This window comes from Chiloscyllium plagiosum, unplaced genomic scaffold, assembly GCF_037043375.1.
Source record: "Chiloscyllium plagiosum isolate Xiang-an unplaced genomic scaffold, Cpla_swu_hap1 HiC_scaffold_14, whole genome shotgun sequence".
Classification (NCBI taxonomy): domain Eukaryota; kingdom Metazoa; phylum Chordata; class Chondrichthyes; order Orectolobiformes; family Hemiscylliidae; genus Chiloscyllium; species Chiloscyllium plagiosum.
In genome coordinates, this window is record NW_028270152.1 from 26,163,809 (window position 1) to 26,182,670 (window position 18,862).

Consider the following 18,862-nt stretch of genomic DNA (forward strand, 5'->3'; position numbering starts at 1 on the left):
ATACAGTGTGGCAAAGAGGATGGGAAAAATTTAAAGCCAATAATTGATAACTGAAAAATAATAGGAGGAGAAAATAGAATATGGAAATAAAATAAGGGCTTGACAGATTATATGTGGAGAAGTTGTTTCTCTTTGTGGGAGAATCTGCAACCAGAGGGCATAGAAGTCAGGTTAGAAGTTGCCCATTGAAGGCAGTCATTAGAAGGATTTTTTTTGAATGTTGTGAAGTGGTAGAGTTCTTTATTGCAGAGGACTGCTGAAGCTGGGTTCTGAAATATATTCAAGGCTGAGGGACTAATTTCTAATCAGTAAGGGAATTGAGGATTATGAAGATAAGAAAGGTAAATGGAGTTGAGGATTATCAGACTAGACATGATTTTATTGATTGGCACAGCTGAATCAATGGGCCAAAAGGCTGACTTCTGCTCCTTCATTTTATGGTCTTATTGAAAAAGTAATTTGAATATGCGGCATGATAATGATAAATCAAGGATCTGATAAGTTTTAGAGTCAATACCGTAACCCATCTACATCAATTAAGCAGATCAATATTGTTGTGACTTGAGGTGCACAATTCTGAATTTCAAATCCTTTCTCTTGTAGAAAACTGCTTTGAGTTGTGGACATATTCAGCTGTTGCATTCAGTTTGGAATGATATTCCATTATAGGTTTATTTAGTAATTAGGAGCTACCCAAGAATTTTCAAACGTAATGGATGAATTTGGATCTTGTTTCACTCATTTCTTGGATGTGCAATGATGGCAAAAATGTTATACATCACAAAACACAATAAATATGTTTCTAACCATATTTGGCGGGTTGCTTGAATATTGCATATGTAAGAGTTGCGCATTTTTTGCATATGCTGATAAGGGAACTTGATGGATGGATTACTTAAGAATGCTGTTTAAAATTGACTGTTCTTTGCTAGGTTTGCTCAAATTTCATGATTATGTTAGCAATCTATCCATTCCTTGAAGGTATTTGCATGAGGTCACTAACCTTAAGATGAGTTTTTTTTTAAAAATCCAAATTATTACAGGTGAACCTGGGAACCTGACAAGTACCCATACATCCCTCAGAAGGGCCAGTCCCAAATTAACCTCGAACCCAGCTTATTGTGAACATGGCAACATGTCAGGTTCAAAAATGAACCTAAATAAATTCCTCCGCAAGCTGCCATTCATCAATTATAGGTGAAGAGATAACTGTATGACCATGCAGGCAATGGTCATTAAATCTAACACTATGTGTTTTTGTTTTGTTGAGCTGCAAAACAGTACAGATTTCATTTTGCTTCAGTCAACTATATTATACTACTTAAATATTAAGTGTGCTTTTTATATGTTTCGCATATATGTTTCTAAGAGACTTACTAATGACCCTTGTATTTTTTTCATTCTTATTAACTTTGCTGGGGGAAAAGATGGAGTTATGATTTTGTCATTCCAGTGAAGGATTAATGAAGTGGATAAGAAGTTTCAGAATGATATTGTGTGGTATGAGCATTGGTGTTATGTATGTAATTAGTTTTGAGCTTTTACCATGTAAAATAAATCTATGAATTATTAATGTACCCTTTTGGTGGACAAATTAGAAGGAAACTATTGCCCAATAGTATCTGTGTTTTGTCTAGGTTAGTGGGATAATGTGTGTCTGTGATCTGATTTCTTATTTGACACCTTGTTTCTTAGATTTTCAATGTTAAAATGGGAGTGTTGCTGAACAAAGAGACCTTGGAGTGCAGGTTCATAGCTCCTTGAAAGTGGAGTCGCAGGTAGATAGGATAGTGAAGAAGGCGTTTGGTCAGAGTATTGAGTACAGGAGTTGGGAGGTCATGTTGCGGCTGTACAGGACATTGATTAGGCCATTGTTGGAATATTGCGTGCAATTCTGGTCTCCTTCCTATCGGAAAGATGTTGTGAAACTTGAAAGGGTTCAGAAAAGATTTACAAGGATGTTGCCAGGGTTGGAGAATTTGAGCTATAGGGAGAGGCTGAACAGGCTGGAGGGTCGGAGGCTGAGGGGTGACCTTATAGAGGTTTACAAAATTATGAGGGGCATGGATAGGGTAAATAGACAAAGTCTTTTCCCTGGGGTCGGGGAGTCCAGAACTAGAGGGCATAGGTATAGGGTGAGAGGGGAAAGATATAAAAGAGACCTAAGGGGCAACTTTTTCACGCAGAAGGTGGTATGTGTATGGAATGAGCTGCCAGAGGATGTGGTGGAGGCTGGTACAATTGCAACATTTAAGAGGCATTTAGATGGGTATATGAATAGGAAGGGTTTGGAGGGATATGGGCCAGGTGCTGGCAGGTGGGACTAGATTGGGTTAGGATATCTGGTCGGCGTGGACGAGTTGGACCGAAGGGTCTGTTTCCGTGCTGTACATCTCTATAACTCTATGACTCTACATGTACTTATTTGGCTTGGAGCACAAGTCTCAATGTGAAAATACAGGCTGTGGTATTTCCATCCATCTCTCAACTGACTTAACTCCTGGTGCCAAACCTAATGCAATGAGTGTGATGCTTTACTGATCTACCTTCATCCCAAACTATTTTAAATAAAAACAAATCAATCTGTTATCAATAATATACACATGGAATACAATTGGGAAAGAGTGAGATTATGCATTTTGTTAGGAAGAATAGAGGCATAGACTATTTTCTAAATGAGAAAAGGGTTTGGAAATATGAAGCACGGAGGGACTTGGGAGACCTAGTTTAGGTTTATATGAACGTTAGCACACAGTTGCAGTTAGCAGTTAAGAAGGCAAATGCAATATTCACATTGATTTCAAGAGGGCTAGAATCACAAGCAGGTATGTACTGCTGAGGCTGTATAGGCTCTGGTCAGATGGCATTTGGAATATGGTGAGCAATATTGGGCCCCATATCAAAGGAAGGATGTGCTGGCATTCGAGGGGGCGCAGAGGATGTTCACAAGAATGATAGGGGAATGAAGGACTTGACAGATGAGGAGTGGTTGAAGACTCTTGGTCTATACTTGATGGAGTTTAGAAGGATAAGGGGGAACTTATTGAAACTGACAGAATACTGAAAGGCCTGGATAGAATGGATGTGCAAAGATGTTTCCAATAGTAAAAGAGACTATGGCCTGTGGGCACAGCCTCAGAGTGAAGGGATGACCCTTTAGAAATGAGATGAGGAGGAATTTCTTCAATTAGAGAATGGTGACTCTGTGGGACTTATTACTGCAGAGATCGATAGCTTCTTGATTTGTTAGGGGGACAAGTGTTACGGGGAGAAGGCAAGAGAATGGTGTTGAGAAAAATATTCGCCATGATTGAATGCGGAACAGACTCAGTGGGCTGAATGGCTTAATTCTGCTCATATCTTATGCTCTCACAAACTTCATTTGTGGTTTGAATATCTGTTCATATCCAATTGTTGTACATCTGTTTTGAACTGCTTCATTGGCTCCCTTCTGCCCATTCAACATAGGAGTCCGTCTTAATGTTTTGGACATTAATCCTTCAACTTATTTGCTTTGTATTTAGTTTCAATGATGTTTGACAATCTAATCACTTTCTGAACTGTTCATTTATAAGTTTACATGTAAACAGGGAGTTGGATCTTAAATAGTGACACAAAATACTGAAAGCTTAAGAGTGCAAGGACCAAGCTATTTATTTCCTTAATTTCTCAATGATCACCAACTGGAATTTCTTTAATTAGTACTGCAACTAAAATGGAAGCCTGTCTTTGTTATTACTCACTGATGGCATGCATGATTAGAAAACTTCCTCACTAAATTTTGATTTAGCCTCTTTTAGAGAATAGTAGCAGATTAATAGTAAACGCAAGGAAGGCAATACCTGAAATATTCACTACTTTCTTGAAATCAAGCAAAAAACTGAGCTGGTACTTTGAAGGCTTAGTGTGGACTATTGAGAAAGAAATTTGGTGGAGAGGTTGAAATACTTAAGGTAGTAAACAGCAAAATTCAATGCCCTTTCTCTGGCTTGTGTGATGATAAAGTTAGAATCATAGAATCCCTGCAGTGTGGAAACAGGCCATTCAGCCCAACAAATCCACACCGACCTTCCAAAGAGTATCCCACCCAGACCCATATCCTACCCTATTACTCTACATTTCCCCTGACTAATGCCCCTAACCTACACATCCCTGAACACTATGGGCAATTTAGCATGGCAAATTCACCTAATTTGCACATGTTTGGATTGCGGGAGGAAACTGGAGCACCTGGAGGAAACCCACATAGACACAGGGAGAATGGGCAAACTCCACACAGACAGTCACTTGAGGCTGGAATTGAACCCGGGTTCCTAGCGTTGTGAAGCAACAGTGCTAATGCTAACTTTTTATTCTTAGATTGGAGGTAGCAAAATATTCAGTTAGCCAGCTGGTGGTTAGGGCTGTAAAAGTATGATTTGGAGAGGATGGAATTGAGCTTTCTGGGATGTTCCTCATGATTGAAGTCTAGAAAGTCATATTTGTGAGCCTTGCAGAATACATATGGAATTGTAAACTCACAAGTAGCCAATGCTTCAATGCCACGTAAAAGCATTGTACACAGCATTTTTTTGTTTTTTTTTCTGTTGGTATAAGTGTTTTCTCCAATTTCACGGGTTAATATCTCTCCATAGGTCAGACACCCCACTAATTTATAAAGCTGTCCCGAGTTGGTTTGTGCGAGTGGAACATATGGTGGATAAACTACTGGAGAACAACGACAAGTGCTACTGGTAATGTATTGACCAACTGAATAAAAATGAACATTGTTAAATTAAGACTCATGGCCCAATTCCTCTACCCTGCTTCAATCTGTCTCATTTTTATTAAGGTTTATTTGTCCACTAAAAGAGAACAGTAAAAGGAGATTCATAAGTGCCCTTTGTTCTAATATTAGTACTGTGCATTGTAATATTTTATTAGAAATAATTCTCCTTGTTAACAAACATCATGCTTAACTTTTACAAAAATAAATTTACAGCAATATTGTTCCATCTGCAGCATTTCTAAACTTGAAGAATCCATAACTGAAGCTTTTCTGTAAACTAATGCGATGTATTCTGACATAAATAACTTCAAGTTCATAAATCAAGTGCATGATAGAAAGTGAAAGTGGAAATTGTAGAGGTACTAGTCACAATTTTACAGTTTTCCTTAGATTTGGGAGTGGTCCCAGAGGACTGAGAATTATAAATAGTATACCTTTACGTAAAAAGGATGTAAACATAAGCTCTGAAACTCCAGATCAGTCAGTGTAACTTTGGTGGTTGGGAAGGTTTCAGAAGTAATAATTCAGATCAAAGTTAATAGTCACTTGAACGATTGTGAATGCATTAAGGAAAGCTAGTCTGGATTTAAGAGCCAATTATATTTAACTAAGTTTCTTTGCCTAACTTGAGTTTGAGAGAACTTTGGTGAAAAATTATTAAAACACTTTTATAATTTAATAGTTTAAAATGGTTTAAGTGGAGACTCATGGGTATCTGCCTAAAAACATAATGTACTTTTTGTATATTATTAAATTCTGTGTTAGAATTTTGTATGACCTTGATGACAGATTTTGAATTGAAAAGAGCCTTAGTTTCAAGGAAATTTCTCCGGTCACTTGTAAGAAGCATTACATTTGAAGCTGTAGTATTCCTTATCATTTCAATTCCTAAGAAATTATTTTAAAAATTCTTTATGGAATGCTCTAGTAAAGTATTCTTTCACCTTGACTCCTGAGGGATCTTTGATTGCTCAATCTCTATCTCACATCAGTTAAAGCTGGAGATGACTAGGTTTTTACCCATGGCAAGTCCAACTACTTTGTGGGTTCAGATTTTGTCAATGTCTCCAGAACTGGCCTTGACATCTGTTAATCTCGATGAATTTAATGTTTTTTTTCATCCATGTATTCATGGAAATTCTGAATCAACAGGCACCTTGCAGCCTTTTGCTAACCTTGGCATAACCACTAAAAATGGTTTTGCTATATTTTCCTTTGTCATAATAACCTGCTGCAATTAAGTCTGCAAATAGAGTTGTGTGTTTTGGTACTGGTTCGAAGGAATTCTCCGGGATGAGATCTTACTATCCTCTTGTACAGGCTTATTCGCCACATGGAGAAAGTTGTTCCTTCTCCTTTATTAAAGAAATAGTGTTTGTTTTGAATTGAACTTTATGCAGTTTTGCTTGATTAGACAACCAATTTTGGAGCACTCTATTTTTACAGATAAGCTTTTTTTTCTGTTTTACCCTGAATATGCAATATTTTCCAGATTCGCCATGGAAGGTGGGTAAGAGTTTTCTCGTTCCAACATTCCACTTACAAACTGTGAATTGAGGTGAAGATCCCCTGTGATGGTCAAAATATCTTTCTCCTATCTCATTTTTTTTAAACAAAGAAAAGTCCTTACTTTACTGTAATGAGAGGATAACAAACTTTGGAATTCTCTACTACATAAGATTGTAGAGACCAAGTTGCTGAATATATTTGTAGATACTAATCAAAGATATTGAATATGGCACTGAAATAGAGGAACAGCCATGATCAAATTGAAACTTGAATCCTACTCCACTCATCTTTTCTAATTTTCTGTGGTATTGCATCTCTATGTTCAATGTGTTATGAGGTGTGTATTATATTGCACTTGAATTTTGGAATTGATATGATGTGGCTGAATCTCTATAGAATGTACTTTGTTGATTCTCCTGTTTATAGCAAAATTGCATTTTTATTTAATTTATTATACTTGACTCCTTTTTAGACCCACATTCCTTATTCTTATCTCCATGTTTTGAAGACTAATTGAAGCTGCAGGTGGAGGGAGCATAAAAGCAATTTCCTTTTTATCCCACATTCAAAATAGTAGCTTAAATTGGAATGCAGAATTTATGTTTACAGTTGTTTAATATTAATAGAAGTGAAATAAGAATAAAAGTTCTGCAGAAGTTGCTCATATGGATCTGAAGCAGATTTGATTTTGATTTATGGAGTTCTTAATGATATATTGATATTCATGTCTAATATTAGAAGGCTGAAAAGATTGAGTCACAATCCCAGAATTCTCGTAAAGTACCATAAAACCCTCTTAATTCTGCAAGAACAGTCTTGTTATTAAGTTCACCACAATAGAATACAATATTCATTGTGTATCTATAATTCTTTGCAAGTTAAGTAAGACATATTGAAAACATTATAAATCAGCTGCTTTTATTTAGTTGAAGATAATCTTGGTCCAGATTTCTTCCCATTGACAATTTTCCTCCTTTTTTCTATCAGCATAGGGGCATTCACATGATCTGCAGCACCCAGGATTGCATTCAGATGGTCATTTTTCAGATTAGGCTGCAAATGTTTCTAGACTCTGTTATGGAAGGATGTCATCATGACTTGAGTAGATCTTGCTTGATCCATACATGCTCTTTTCTCTGTGCATCAACAAAGAGCAGGAAAGAGGACAAAAATATTTTTTCAAGTTTAGGATTTGTCCTGATTGCGCACTTGGCCAATGGGAATACATTAATGTTAGATTCCGTTTCCACCAATTACTTTGCCAGAAGTCACATTGAATGCCTTATCTCCAAACATATCCCTATTTAAGAAAATAAGCAACAGACTTTCATAGCATCTCATGGGTATTTATATTTGCTTGCAGGTACCTTGGTATAATGCATATTTGTGTAAATGAATTAGTGTCCTTCATTAATTTGAATTTGTTATAACTGGGTAACCTTGGAAATGGTGCAAATAAGATTAATTCATTACTTTTGACTGGTCATTTCAGTTTGTGGTGAGGAAAAAAAATACTTCACTCAAAGTTGTAAATCCATGGAATTCTGTGTCCCAGAAATTTGTAGATGCTCCATTATTGAATACATTTGAAAACTTGTTTCTGAGGGAATCAGAGAATATCGGCAACAGCCAAGAAGGTGGAGTTGAAGCTCAAGATCAGACATGACCATAGTGGTGGAAGTAGTTTGTCAGGCCAGCATGGTCTATTCCTGTCCTGTATCTTGTTCTGGATAGAGTTCTTAATACATATAATACACATAAACAATGCAGTTCTATATATTGGCACCATAAAATAATTGTCATCATTTTTTCAAGTGAAAAGAACTTAAAAGACAAAAGAAAAATACTCAATATGCTGGAACTCTGAAATAAAAACAGAAAATGCTGGAAAGACCTGAAACATTCATTCTTTCTCTTTCAGCAGTGCTGCCTTAAAATAATGTAGCTTGGCTGTTATACTACCTGTAATTTTATTTTTTATTCATTTGTTACTTTTCAGCAGTGGTTTAAGTTCTTATAATGAATTAATGTGTGATAGCGATATGATGTGTAGGAACATTGTATTGGGTTCTATTCTGTGTTAGATAGATGGTAATTCACACGTGAAATAGTTTTCCGGTGCAGTTAAGATACCAGTGTGGATTTTTTAATGTCCTATGGTCCTGAAAGTTTGGCTATAAACCTGTTTACCACATCAGTCCAATTCTAGCCCTGTCTGATGTTGAGCCTTTTACTTTTCTTTCATGACAATTTTTTTAACTTGGTTGGGAATGTTTTGAGGCAAAATTATGTGGCCCTGAGAAGTTATTTAAAAAAATTAAAGGTAAGTGAATTCTGCTTTGCAAAGCATGTCCAATGTTGAGAGGCATTATCAGGGGAATCTTACATACACTTACTTCTGGTTGAGTGAAACTGTTGATGTTTGATGTTCAAAATGAAATAGAAACTACTCAGAACACTTTCATTGGCTTTGTTATGGACAAGACCAAGCCTCCACAAAATATATTAAGATAGTCTAGGCCCTGACTTTTTCTTATTTTACAAGTAATTAGAAGGCATTGCGTTCCAGATGCAATTGCATTAGCCAAACTATTGAATTTAAGTAAAACACACCTTTTTGTTTTAAACTGCACTTAAAATACAGACAAAATAAAAATAAAAAAAGCTTAACTGTAATTCTATTGAAATGCTTCACAAAATAATATATTAATTGCTACAAATCAACACTTCCAATATAGTAACCTTCCATAAATACACGCGTTGGCAAAGGCAAATTCAGTAAATAGATTGTCTCACATGCAATTCTAGAAATAGGAAGAGTACCCCAGCTTTTAGCTGTAACCAAGAGAGGAATCAGAGCTTCCACAACCAGCTTTAAACCCACAACTGCTACTGAAGGTTTAAACTTATGAGAAAAATCCAAGGAGGTTCCCCCCCCCCCGCCCTGGCTGCTTCGATTGTTCTAACTTAATTTTTAAAATCCAAGACCTCTCAAGCTGTTTACTTTATTGGCTTTAAGCAGTCTGCTCGTTGCATCTGATTCAATGTTCTTAAAAAAATCAGCACAAAATACACATCTTAAAGCCATAATATTATCACAGCTTTGTGATCGAAAGTTACCCACAGCTCAACATGAATCATAACAAGTCTTCATTATTTTAATGGAAGAAAACCAAATTGCCAGACCAGCATAATTTTACTACCTTTGTATATAGGTTATTGGCTGTACAATTAATCCACTCATAATCGGGTAGAGTTGGTATGCAAGTACAAAAGAAATTACGCAAGTTAGCAGTTTAATTTTATTTTAGACTTTTCGTTCAGTGCATTATGTATTTATGCCACTAGGTGGAACCATTTAATTTGACTTGTTCTCAACTCTTTGTAGAAGGTGTTTTGAGCAAGACTTAATTTTGATAGTCCTTTGCTAAAAGGGTCTAGTGCATACCTCTGGTTACATCTCACTTCTTGGCATGTTATTGGAACCTGATTAAATATGGAAGTACAATAAATTCTTTACCGCTGCAAGACCTAGAAACGCATAATGATGGGAATGTGTAGCTGGAAGTTGCCTTCTGAAAAAAAAATGTTAGTCTGCTGAATTTTACCTATGCTCTGGAGACAGTTTGGATGGTAGAAAGGGGTCAGATGGCATGTCTGACATCTTTCTGTTGCTTTGCCAGCAGGAGCTAAGATGGCAGATAAGCCACCTAACTGGAGCCTAACTTGAAGCACATAACTATTGATGTTCTTGTTTATGTCAGGCATTGCGCCTGTGCCAGGCAGAGGAAGGGGGAGTATACTGTATGGGAAGACAGTATAGAAAAACAAATAGACCGGGCTCTTTGGGTGTCTGTGGAGAGGTGAACTCCTCTTATTGGCACTTTCTGGCCATGGAGGGACTTCCATAGCAGCAGTAGCCTCCTCCCTCTTCAGTGCAGCCTGGTCATCAGAAGAGGAGTTTCAGTGGACAAGACAACTCAAACAACTCAAAATCCCCTCAGCCCTCATCACAGGTACTGGTTATCAAAGTATCTACAACCTCCGGGCTCAGTCCCAGCAATGCCCATTATTTGTAGTGGCATTGCTGAGGCTGCTGAACAACTGTTTCTCAGTTGGCTTGATAGCTCTTGAGTCAGGGCCACTGCCCTTTATGGAGACAGCATTCTCATCTATGGAGATAGAAGGCCAATGGCAGGAACTTAGATACTTGCTACCAGCAAAAGATTGTCCAAAATCCCATTGTCTGCTGATGCCTCAGTTGTAATAGTCAGCGGATATTTAAGGTGTAGAACTGAAAGTTGGAAGGGGAGGAAGCTCCTTTTAATCGACAAAAAGGATATTGAAAAAAAGGAAACCGGCATTTCCTTTGTAAAACAATCCCTCAGCATTCTTACTGAAATTTCTGTTTCTGCTGTAGAGAACCTAGTTGAAGTGTATTTCAATATTCAGTGTAAATCAGTAGATACTATTTGATGTCACTTTTGACAACTCCTTCCATTGCTTTGCCGATAATTGGGAATAACCTGATAGGCAGTAAATGGCCAGGTTGAATCTGCCCTATGATTCATGGAATTAAATTTTGGTAAAAACTTTTGTATCCCTCCCCTCCGTTCGATTTGATTTTTGGAACTGAGTCCTGAGGGAGTGGTGTATAATTTGACTTTAGGAACTTGACTTCATGTTTTATCATAAACGAATTATGTGTTTCTTGTCCTCAACTTGGGATTTAAGAGGAGAATTGCAATGAAGTTGTAGGTAATGCAGTTGGTAGGAAAGAGTGAAAGATGAATACTATATGATGTGTGAGCAGAAGCACGCGATTCATCCCATTGAGTCTGCTCTTTCATTTAATAATATCTTGGCTGATCTGATAGTCCTCAATTTCATTTTCCAACTTTGTACCCATTATCCTCAATTCTTTGACAAAGGGTCAGTTAGACCTGAAACATCAGCTCTTTTCTCTCCTTACAGATGCTGCCAGACCTGCTGAGATTTTCCAGCATTTTCTCTTGGTTTCAGATTCCAGCATCCGCAGTAATTTGCTTTTATCCTTAATTCCCTTACTGACTTAAAAATTTCACTATCTGAGCTTTAAATATGCTTAAATACCTCGCTTCAACAGCCTTCTGTGATAAAGAATTTCACAGATTCACTACCCTCCGAGAAGAAATTCCTCCTCATCTGTGTCCTAACCGTATGACATCTCTGGTCCTCGACTGTCCCAGAAGGCGAAGCTGCCTATCAAACCCCCTCAGAATCGTGTACATTTCCATAAAGTCACCTCTTATTCATTCTTCTAAACTCCAATGAGTACTGACCAACCACTCCTGATAAGAAAAAACCTCCATACACAGGATCAACCTAATGAACCTTCTCTGTACAGCTTGCAATGCCAGTAAACCTTTCCTTATCTTGGCCTCAAAGCTAATTACAATATTCCATTTCTAATCTAACTAGTATCTTATATAATTTCAGCAAGACTTCCCTGTTTTGTACTCTATTTCCTTTAAAAAAAAAAGGCCAGCACTGCTTTTGCCTTTCCTTTTACCTGCTGAACTTGAATGCCATCATTTTGTGATTTATGCACAAGCGCTTCTAGATACCTCTGTCCTGTAATTTTCTTCAATCTAATGATGTTCAGCTTCTCAATTCTTCCTGCCAAAATGCATAACTTCACATTTTCCTACATTATATTTCATCTGCTAAGTTTTTGCCCACTCGCTTAATCTGTCTGTCACTCAGTAGACTCCTTGTGTCATTCTTACCACTTCCCTACCAACCCATTTTCATGTAACTTGAAAATTTGTCTATAGTACATTCACTTCCACCATCCAAGTCATTAATATATATTGTAAGAAATTGTGATGCCAGAACCGATCTCTGTACCATCCCACCTATTACAGTTGTCCATTCTAAAAATGTACCCCCTTATCCCAACTCTCCATTTCCACTTTGTTGGTTAATTCTCTATCCATGCTAATCTACCAACACCATGGGCTTCTAACTTGAGAAGCCTAATACATGGTATGCATAGCCTTTTGAAAATCCAATCTATTATATCCAATGCTTTTCCTTTAATCTGCTGGTTGCTTTCTCAAAGAATTCTAATAAATTTTTTCAGCATGATTTCCCCTGATGAAGTGATGATGACTCTGATGATATTATGTATTTCTAAATGCTCTGCTATTGCATCCTGTACGTTTTCCCAATAACAACCATTGAGCTAAGTGATCTATAGTTAACTTTTTTTTCTCTTGCCCCCTTTCAAATGTTACCTTTTTTTTAACTCTTTCCCTTTTTGTTGTGGTGCTGTTCGCTGAGCTGGGAATTTGTGTTGCAGACGTTTCGTCCCCTGTCCAGGTGACATCGTCAGTATTTGGGAGCCTCCTGTGAAGCGCTCCTGTGATGTTTCCTCCGGCATTTATATTGGTTTGTCTCTGCCACTTCCGGTTGTCAGTTCCAGCTGTCCGCTGCAGTGGCCGGTATATTGGGTCCAGGTCGATGTGTTTGTAGCGGACAGCTGGAACTGACAACCGGAATATAAATGCCAGAGGAAACATCACAGCAGCGCTTCACAGGAGGCTCCCAAGCACTGAGGATGTCACCTAGACAGAGGACGAAACATCTGCAACACAAATTTCCAGCTCGGCGAACAGAACCACAACAACGAGCACCGAGCTACAAATCTTCTCACAAACTCTTTCCCTTTTTGAATAACAGTGTTGCATTGGCACTTTCTAATCCATCAGTATCTAAGGATTTCTGAATTTTACTGGACTACAATGCAACGTTCTTGTTCAGGGGACCTATCAGATTTTTAGTCCTGTTAGTTTTCCTACTACTTTTTCCCATGCAGAGGCACAGTTGAACGATTGAAGAGAGTTCACAAGTCTCGAACTATCTCTCTATCCAATCTTTGAAGCACCACCTGCCCTACATGTGACAGACTCTGTAAATTACATATAGGACTCACTTTACTGTCCTAGCACAGCATACAGGTTTGGACTATTGTGGCAAGAAAGAGCTTTAAATTGAGGGGTGATAGATATAGGACAGATGTCAGAGGTAGTTTCTCTACTCAGAGGGTAGTAGGGGTGTGGAGTGCCCTGCCTGCAACAGTGGTAGACTCCCAACTTTAAGGGCATTTAAATGGTCATTGGATAAACATATGGATGAAAATGGAATAGTGTAGGATAGATAGGCTTCAGATTGGTTCCACAGGTCAGCGCAACATCAAGGCCTGTACTGCGCTGTAATGTTGTATGTTCTCTGAACCTGAGTGAAACAAGTCATCATCGATCTTGAGGCACTGCTTCAGAATAAGGAAAAAGATTTTTCAAATACAAAGATTAATTGGCATAGTTCTGAAGTGCCTCGAGTCATGGATTTACAAATTAGAAAGTGACAGAAATGAACTGTTACATGCAATTGCCTTAAACAACCAACAATGACTTATTTTTGTCTGTCAAATCATTGAACCATTGTGTTCTGAATCTGGTGTCTGAATTTAGTGGTCACAATATGTCTGTTGACACCATGTTCAAATCCAATGGTAATTCAGAACTAGAATTGAGTTACAGAATAGTCAAAAACCAAAAACATTTGGCTTCTATGTTAGTTCATAAAATCTCTGTGAAAAGAGAATGGTGCTGTTCCCTGAGGAATTGAGTTTTGGATTCAAATTCTTACTGCTTATCCGCTATTGTGTAGACTCGACTATCTGCTTGACTTTGTGCTTGTTTCTCCCTATCAGTTTAATCTTCAAATTTCTATTTTAAACAGGTTGAAACCCAAGTAATACCACATTGCCATGGGTTTTTACTTCAGTGATGTTCACTGCAGTCTGTTATTTTTCAAAAAACAGTAGTGCAATTTACCATTGGAGAAGTGGGAATATAATCTTGCTTTATAATGTGTTCATCACTAAAAATCATCATTGCACTGAGTTCAAACAATTATGGCTCAGGACTATCGAAAATATTAAACTTCAACTGATTTAACAGAGAAATGCTTCTATTACCCTAATTGAATCATTTAATCTGCTTTCACCATTTCTTCGTATAGGGTACCAGAATTTGTCAGAGAAAAGAGGTTTGGAAATTGGTTGAAGGATGCACGTGATTGGGCAATTTCTCGAAATAGATACTGGGGAACTCCCATCCCTTTATGGGTTAGTGAAGACTTTGAGGAGGTGAGTAATTAAGTGAACCACCATAATCATATATCTGAAGAAAACAAAAAAATAAGTTCCCAGAGATCTTAACATGTTTCTAAGGTACTTTAAAATAAATGAATTGTAACTGCAAATTTCCTGATGATCATGTCAATTTGACCAAACTGAAGTCTGATTTTTGAGTAGTATGCATTAGTGCTGTATGCAAGTAACCCTTCTTTTCTCATTACCCCATCTTCAGTTTCTAATGTAGGCTACCCTGTGTAGCTATATATCAGCATTTTTTTTTTATAAAGGGGAGGGAAGTAAGTAAGGGAATCCTCATTGTGCAATTTTCAGGCAGCTGCTGATGTAACATTATTAAAGGCTAAGTGGACCTGCTTGTCCTGTTGGAAACTAGTAATGTCTGACTTGGCAATACCAACATTGAAAATAAAAATGGGGATACATTTGATGCAAATTATCCCAAAAGAATATCCTGCTGCAACCATGTAATCTCCTGAATGATGTAAAATATTCAGACAGGTTACCGTAGGACGATTAAAAAATAGGAAAAAGAGCAGGCTATTCAGCCTCTCAAGCCTGCTCCATCATTCAATGTGATCATGGCTGATCCAATGATTTTCTTCAAGTCCACCTCCCTGTCCTTTCCACATTATCCTTGATTCTCTTATTCTTAAAGAATCTATCTAACTCAGCTTTAAATATGCACAAGGACTCTTGTCCAACAGCTCTCTGTGGCAAGAAGTTCCATAGACTCTCGACCTTTTGAGAGAAGAAATTCCTCCTCATCTTGGTCTTAAATTGGTGCCCCTTTATTCTGAGACCATGCACTCTGGACCTGGATTCTCCTTTGAGTGGAAACATCCTCTCATCATTTACCCTGTGAAGACCCTTATGATTCTGATATGTTTCAATCAGATCCGCTCTCATTCTTCGAAACTCTAGAGACTAGAGTCCCAACCTATTTAGCCTTTACTCGTAAAACAGTACTTCCATACCAGGGCAGCTCACACCTTAAATGCATTATTTAGGCCGACATGACACCAATTGTTAAAGTTCACTTGAGAATGTAACTTTTAAAAAAAAAAGTTCTATGATTTACATATTAGATTAGATTACATTACAGTGTGGAAACAGGCCCTTTGGCCCAACAAGTCCACACCGACCCGCCGAAGCGAAACCCACCCATACCCCTACATTTACCCGTTACCTAACACTACGGGCAATTTAGCATGGCCAATTCACCTGACCCTGCACATCTTTGGACTGTGGGAGGAAACCGGAGCACCCGGAGGAAACCCACGCAGACACGGGGAGAACGTGCAAACTCCACACAGTCAGTCGCCTGAGGCGGGAAGTGAACCCGGGTCTCAGGCGCTGTGAGGCAGCAGTGCTAACCACTGTGCCACCGTGCCCCATATGAAAGAACTGAAACCAACATGTTGATTCTAAAAGATAAGAGACTTAACAAACAATCCAGGTCTTTTTCAATATATAATTTCAGTTACATCACACTGTAAATTTTTGCTATAAATTCTGTGTCTTATGATCTTATACTCCACAACTATCTGATGAAGGAGCAGAGCTCCGAAAGCCAGTGCTTCCAAATAAACCTGGTGTTGTGTGATTTTTAACTCCTTACCAGAAATTATTCTAAGGAGCCTTCTTTAAACTGCTGCCAGTGAAATGATGCCTTCAACAAAGGGAATCATAATTGCTCACCATACTCCAGATGCAGTCACACCAGCACCTTGTACAGTTGCAGTAAGACTTCCCTAATCTTACACTCCAATTCTCTTGAAATAAGGCCAGCATTGCAGTAGCCTTGCTGGTTGCCTGCTGCACCTCTGTGCTAGCTTTCTGTATTTTGTGCACAAGTATCCTTAAGTCCCTTTGTGTTTGCAGCTTCCTGCATTTTGTCTTCATTTAAATAATATTCTGTTCTTTTGTTCTCCTTTCCAAAATGAGCAACTTCACATTTTCCCACATTATAATCCATTTGCCAACTTTTTGCCCACTTATCTAACCTATCACACCGTGAACTGTATCCCCCTCTCTCATAATCGACCTTTCCTCCTATTTTTGGTTGTCTGCAAATTCGGCGATAGAGTATTCACTTCCTTCCTCCAAGTCATTAATATTAACAGAACACTTGAAAAATCTTGAGGTCAATTAGAGTCATAATGATTTTGTAAATAGGAAATCATGTTTAAGTAAATTATGAGACTTGTTTGAGTAAGTAACAAACAGAGTAGATAAAGGAGACCCAGTAGGGATTGCCAGAAGGTACTTGACAAGGTATCACATCAAGGTTTTTACAAACTAAGTGTTTGTAGTATTGGTGTAATCTATCAGCAAGGATAAAAGATTGGTTCACTTAGAAAGTTGAGGATTGGTATAAATAGGTCATGTTCAGGATGGCAGGATATGACAAGAGCCATGATTGTACATGATAGCAGTGCAGGCAAAAGAGGTCAATTGGCTTTCTTCTGCTCCTAATTTGTGTAATGATCATCTGTTGTTATTTTTGGATACTTCTCGATGTGGATTGAAATGGGAAAGGGAATGTATTTTTAAAATAAAAACAAGGATTGTTTATGCAATCACAGCACTTGCAGGTTACTGACACTTAATGGAAGTGCTGTTTACATTGCTGTTTATGCAAGTAGTGGGTTGAAGGCTAATGCAAGCAAGTTGCAGCCGGGGAATTCATACGAAGGGAGATTTGGCCAACAGCAGGTAGCTGTTTAAGTTTGATTTATTTTTGTTGCATAGACTGAGATACAGTGAAAACTGTTGTTTTGTGTACTATACTGGCAGATCATAGCATACAAAGTGCATCAGGGTAGCAGAACAGAATACAGAGTATAGTGTTACAGCTGCAGAGAAGGGGCAGAGAGAGAACAAAATTAATATTTGAGAGGCCTATTCAAAAGTCTGATAACAGTGGGCAAGAAGCTGTTCTTGAATCTGCTTGTACATGTATTCAAACTTGTTTGGCTTCTGCCTGATGGTAGATGGTGGAAGAGAGTATAACCGAGGTGGGAGGGGTCTTTGATTATGTTGGTTGCTTTCCCAAGGCAGCAGGAAGTGTAGATGGAGTCAGTGGGTGGAAAGCTGGTTGGCATGATGACTTGGCTGTATTCACAACTCTGTAGTTTCTTACGGTCTTGGGAAGAACGGTTTGCCTACCAGACTGTGATGCATCCAGGTATGATGCCTTCTATGATGCAACTATAAAAATTAGTAAGAGATTTTGTGGGCATGCTGAATTTCTTAGCCTCCCGAGGAAGTAGAGGCATTATTGCGCCTTCCTGACTGTCACGTGGACAAGGACAAATTGTTAGCGATCATCCCTCCCAGGAATTTGATGCTCTTGACCATCTCAACCTCTGTTCCATTGATGCAGACAGGGCGTGCGCTCCACTCTGCTTCCTGAAGTCCATGACCAGTTTCTTCATTTTGCTGACATTGATGGAGAGATTGTTGTCTTTACTGTCTCGTCCTTGTTTGAGATCCAACCTACAATAGTGGTGCCATCAGCAAGCTTATAAATGGAGTTGGGGCGGAATTTGGCCACTCTTTTGTGAGTATAAGGAGTATAATTGGGTGCTAAGTATGCAGGTTTGTGGGCACTGGTCTTGAGGATTATCATAGAGGAGGTGTTGTCACCAATTCTTACTGATTGCAGCCTATGGATCAGGAAGTCAAGGATCCAGTTACAGGCGGGAGAATTTGGAGATAAGTTGTTTGTAATTATGGTATTGAAGGCAGGGCTGTAGTCAATAAGTAGGAGCCTAATAGAAGTATCCTTGATATCTAGATGTTCCAGAGATGAGTGAAGGGCCAGGGAGATGGTACCTGCCATGGACCTGATTGGAGTATGGAAGGATGTTTAGTTGTTGATGACAAAGACCTTCTGCCTGTCAATAATGATGTGATTGACTCTCAGATAGTTAGACAGCTTGTGGAAATGAACAATATAACCAAAAGCATTAAGACCTCCAGAAGAAGGTTCTTCTCTCTGGAGTAAAAACCACCAAATCCCTGAGGGATGTCGAGTCAACCTTCCCTCACCAGTTGCTGTAAGCTGTGGCTTTTAACCAATAAGTCAGCGACTTTAGAAGTTATGAACCTGTTGCTCTGTGCTTCCTGCAAACGGGAAATGCCGAGAGAAGAGAGATTGAAGAGTAGCAAGCCTGGTGACTGAAAAAAATTGTCTTAGTGAACCCTGTGGATAGAGACAATTAAACTGTTGTCTCAGTTTGCCCTGCCACTCAGGATATCATTTTTTTTTTCCGTCTGGCTGTGTATGTGTAGGGGAAGATTTTCAAGGGGTTTAGAGTTTTAACCAGTAGAGTTCTGTGCTGTCAGTTTTACCAGCAGCTGAAATTGATTTATTTTTA

The 18,862-nt window shown here is 38.4% G+C and overlaps 1 protein-coding gene across 4 annotated transcripts in view; it reads left to right on the forward strand.

The window, feature by feature from the left end:
* iars1 (isoleucyl-tRNA synthetase 1) overlaps positions 1 to 18,862 on the forward strand; it is a 186,242-nt gene that overhangs the window by 68,481 nt on the left and 98,899 nt on the right. For all 4 annotated transcript variants that reach the window (XM_043707895.2, XM_043707896.2, XM_043707897.2 and 1 more), the window contains 2 exons: positions 4,635 to 4,733; positions 14,345 to 14,471. In XM_043707895.2, coding sequence (XP_043563830.2) covers positions 4,635 to 4,733; positions 14,345 to 14,471 — 226 coding nt within the window. The remainder of the gene's footprint in view (positions 1 to 4,634; positions 4,734 to 14,344; positions 14,472 to 18,862) is intronic.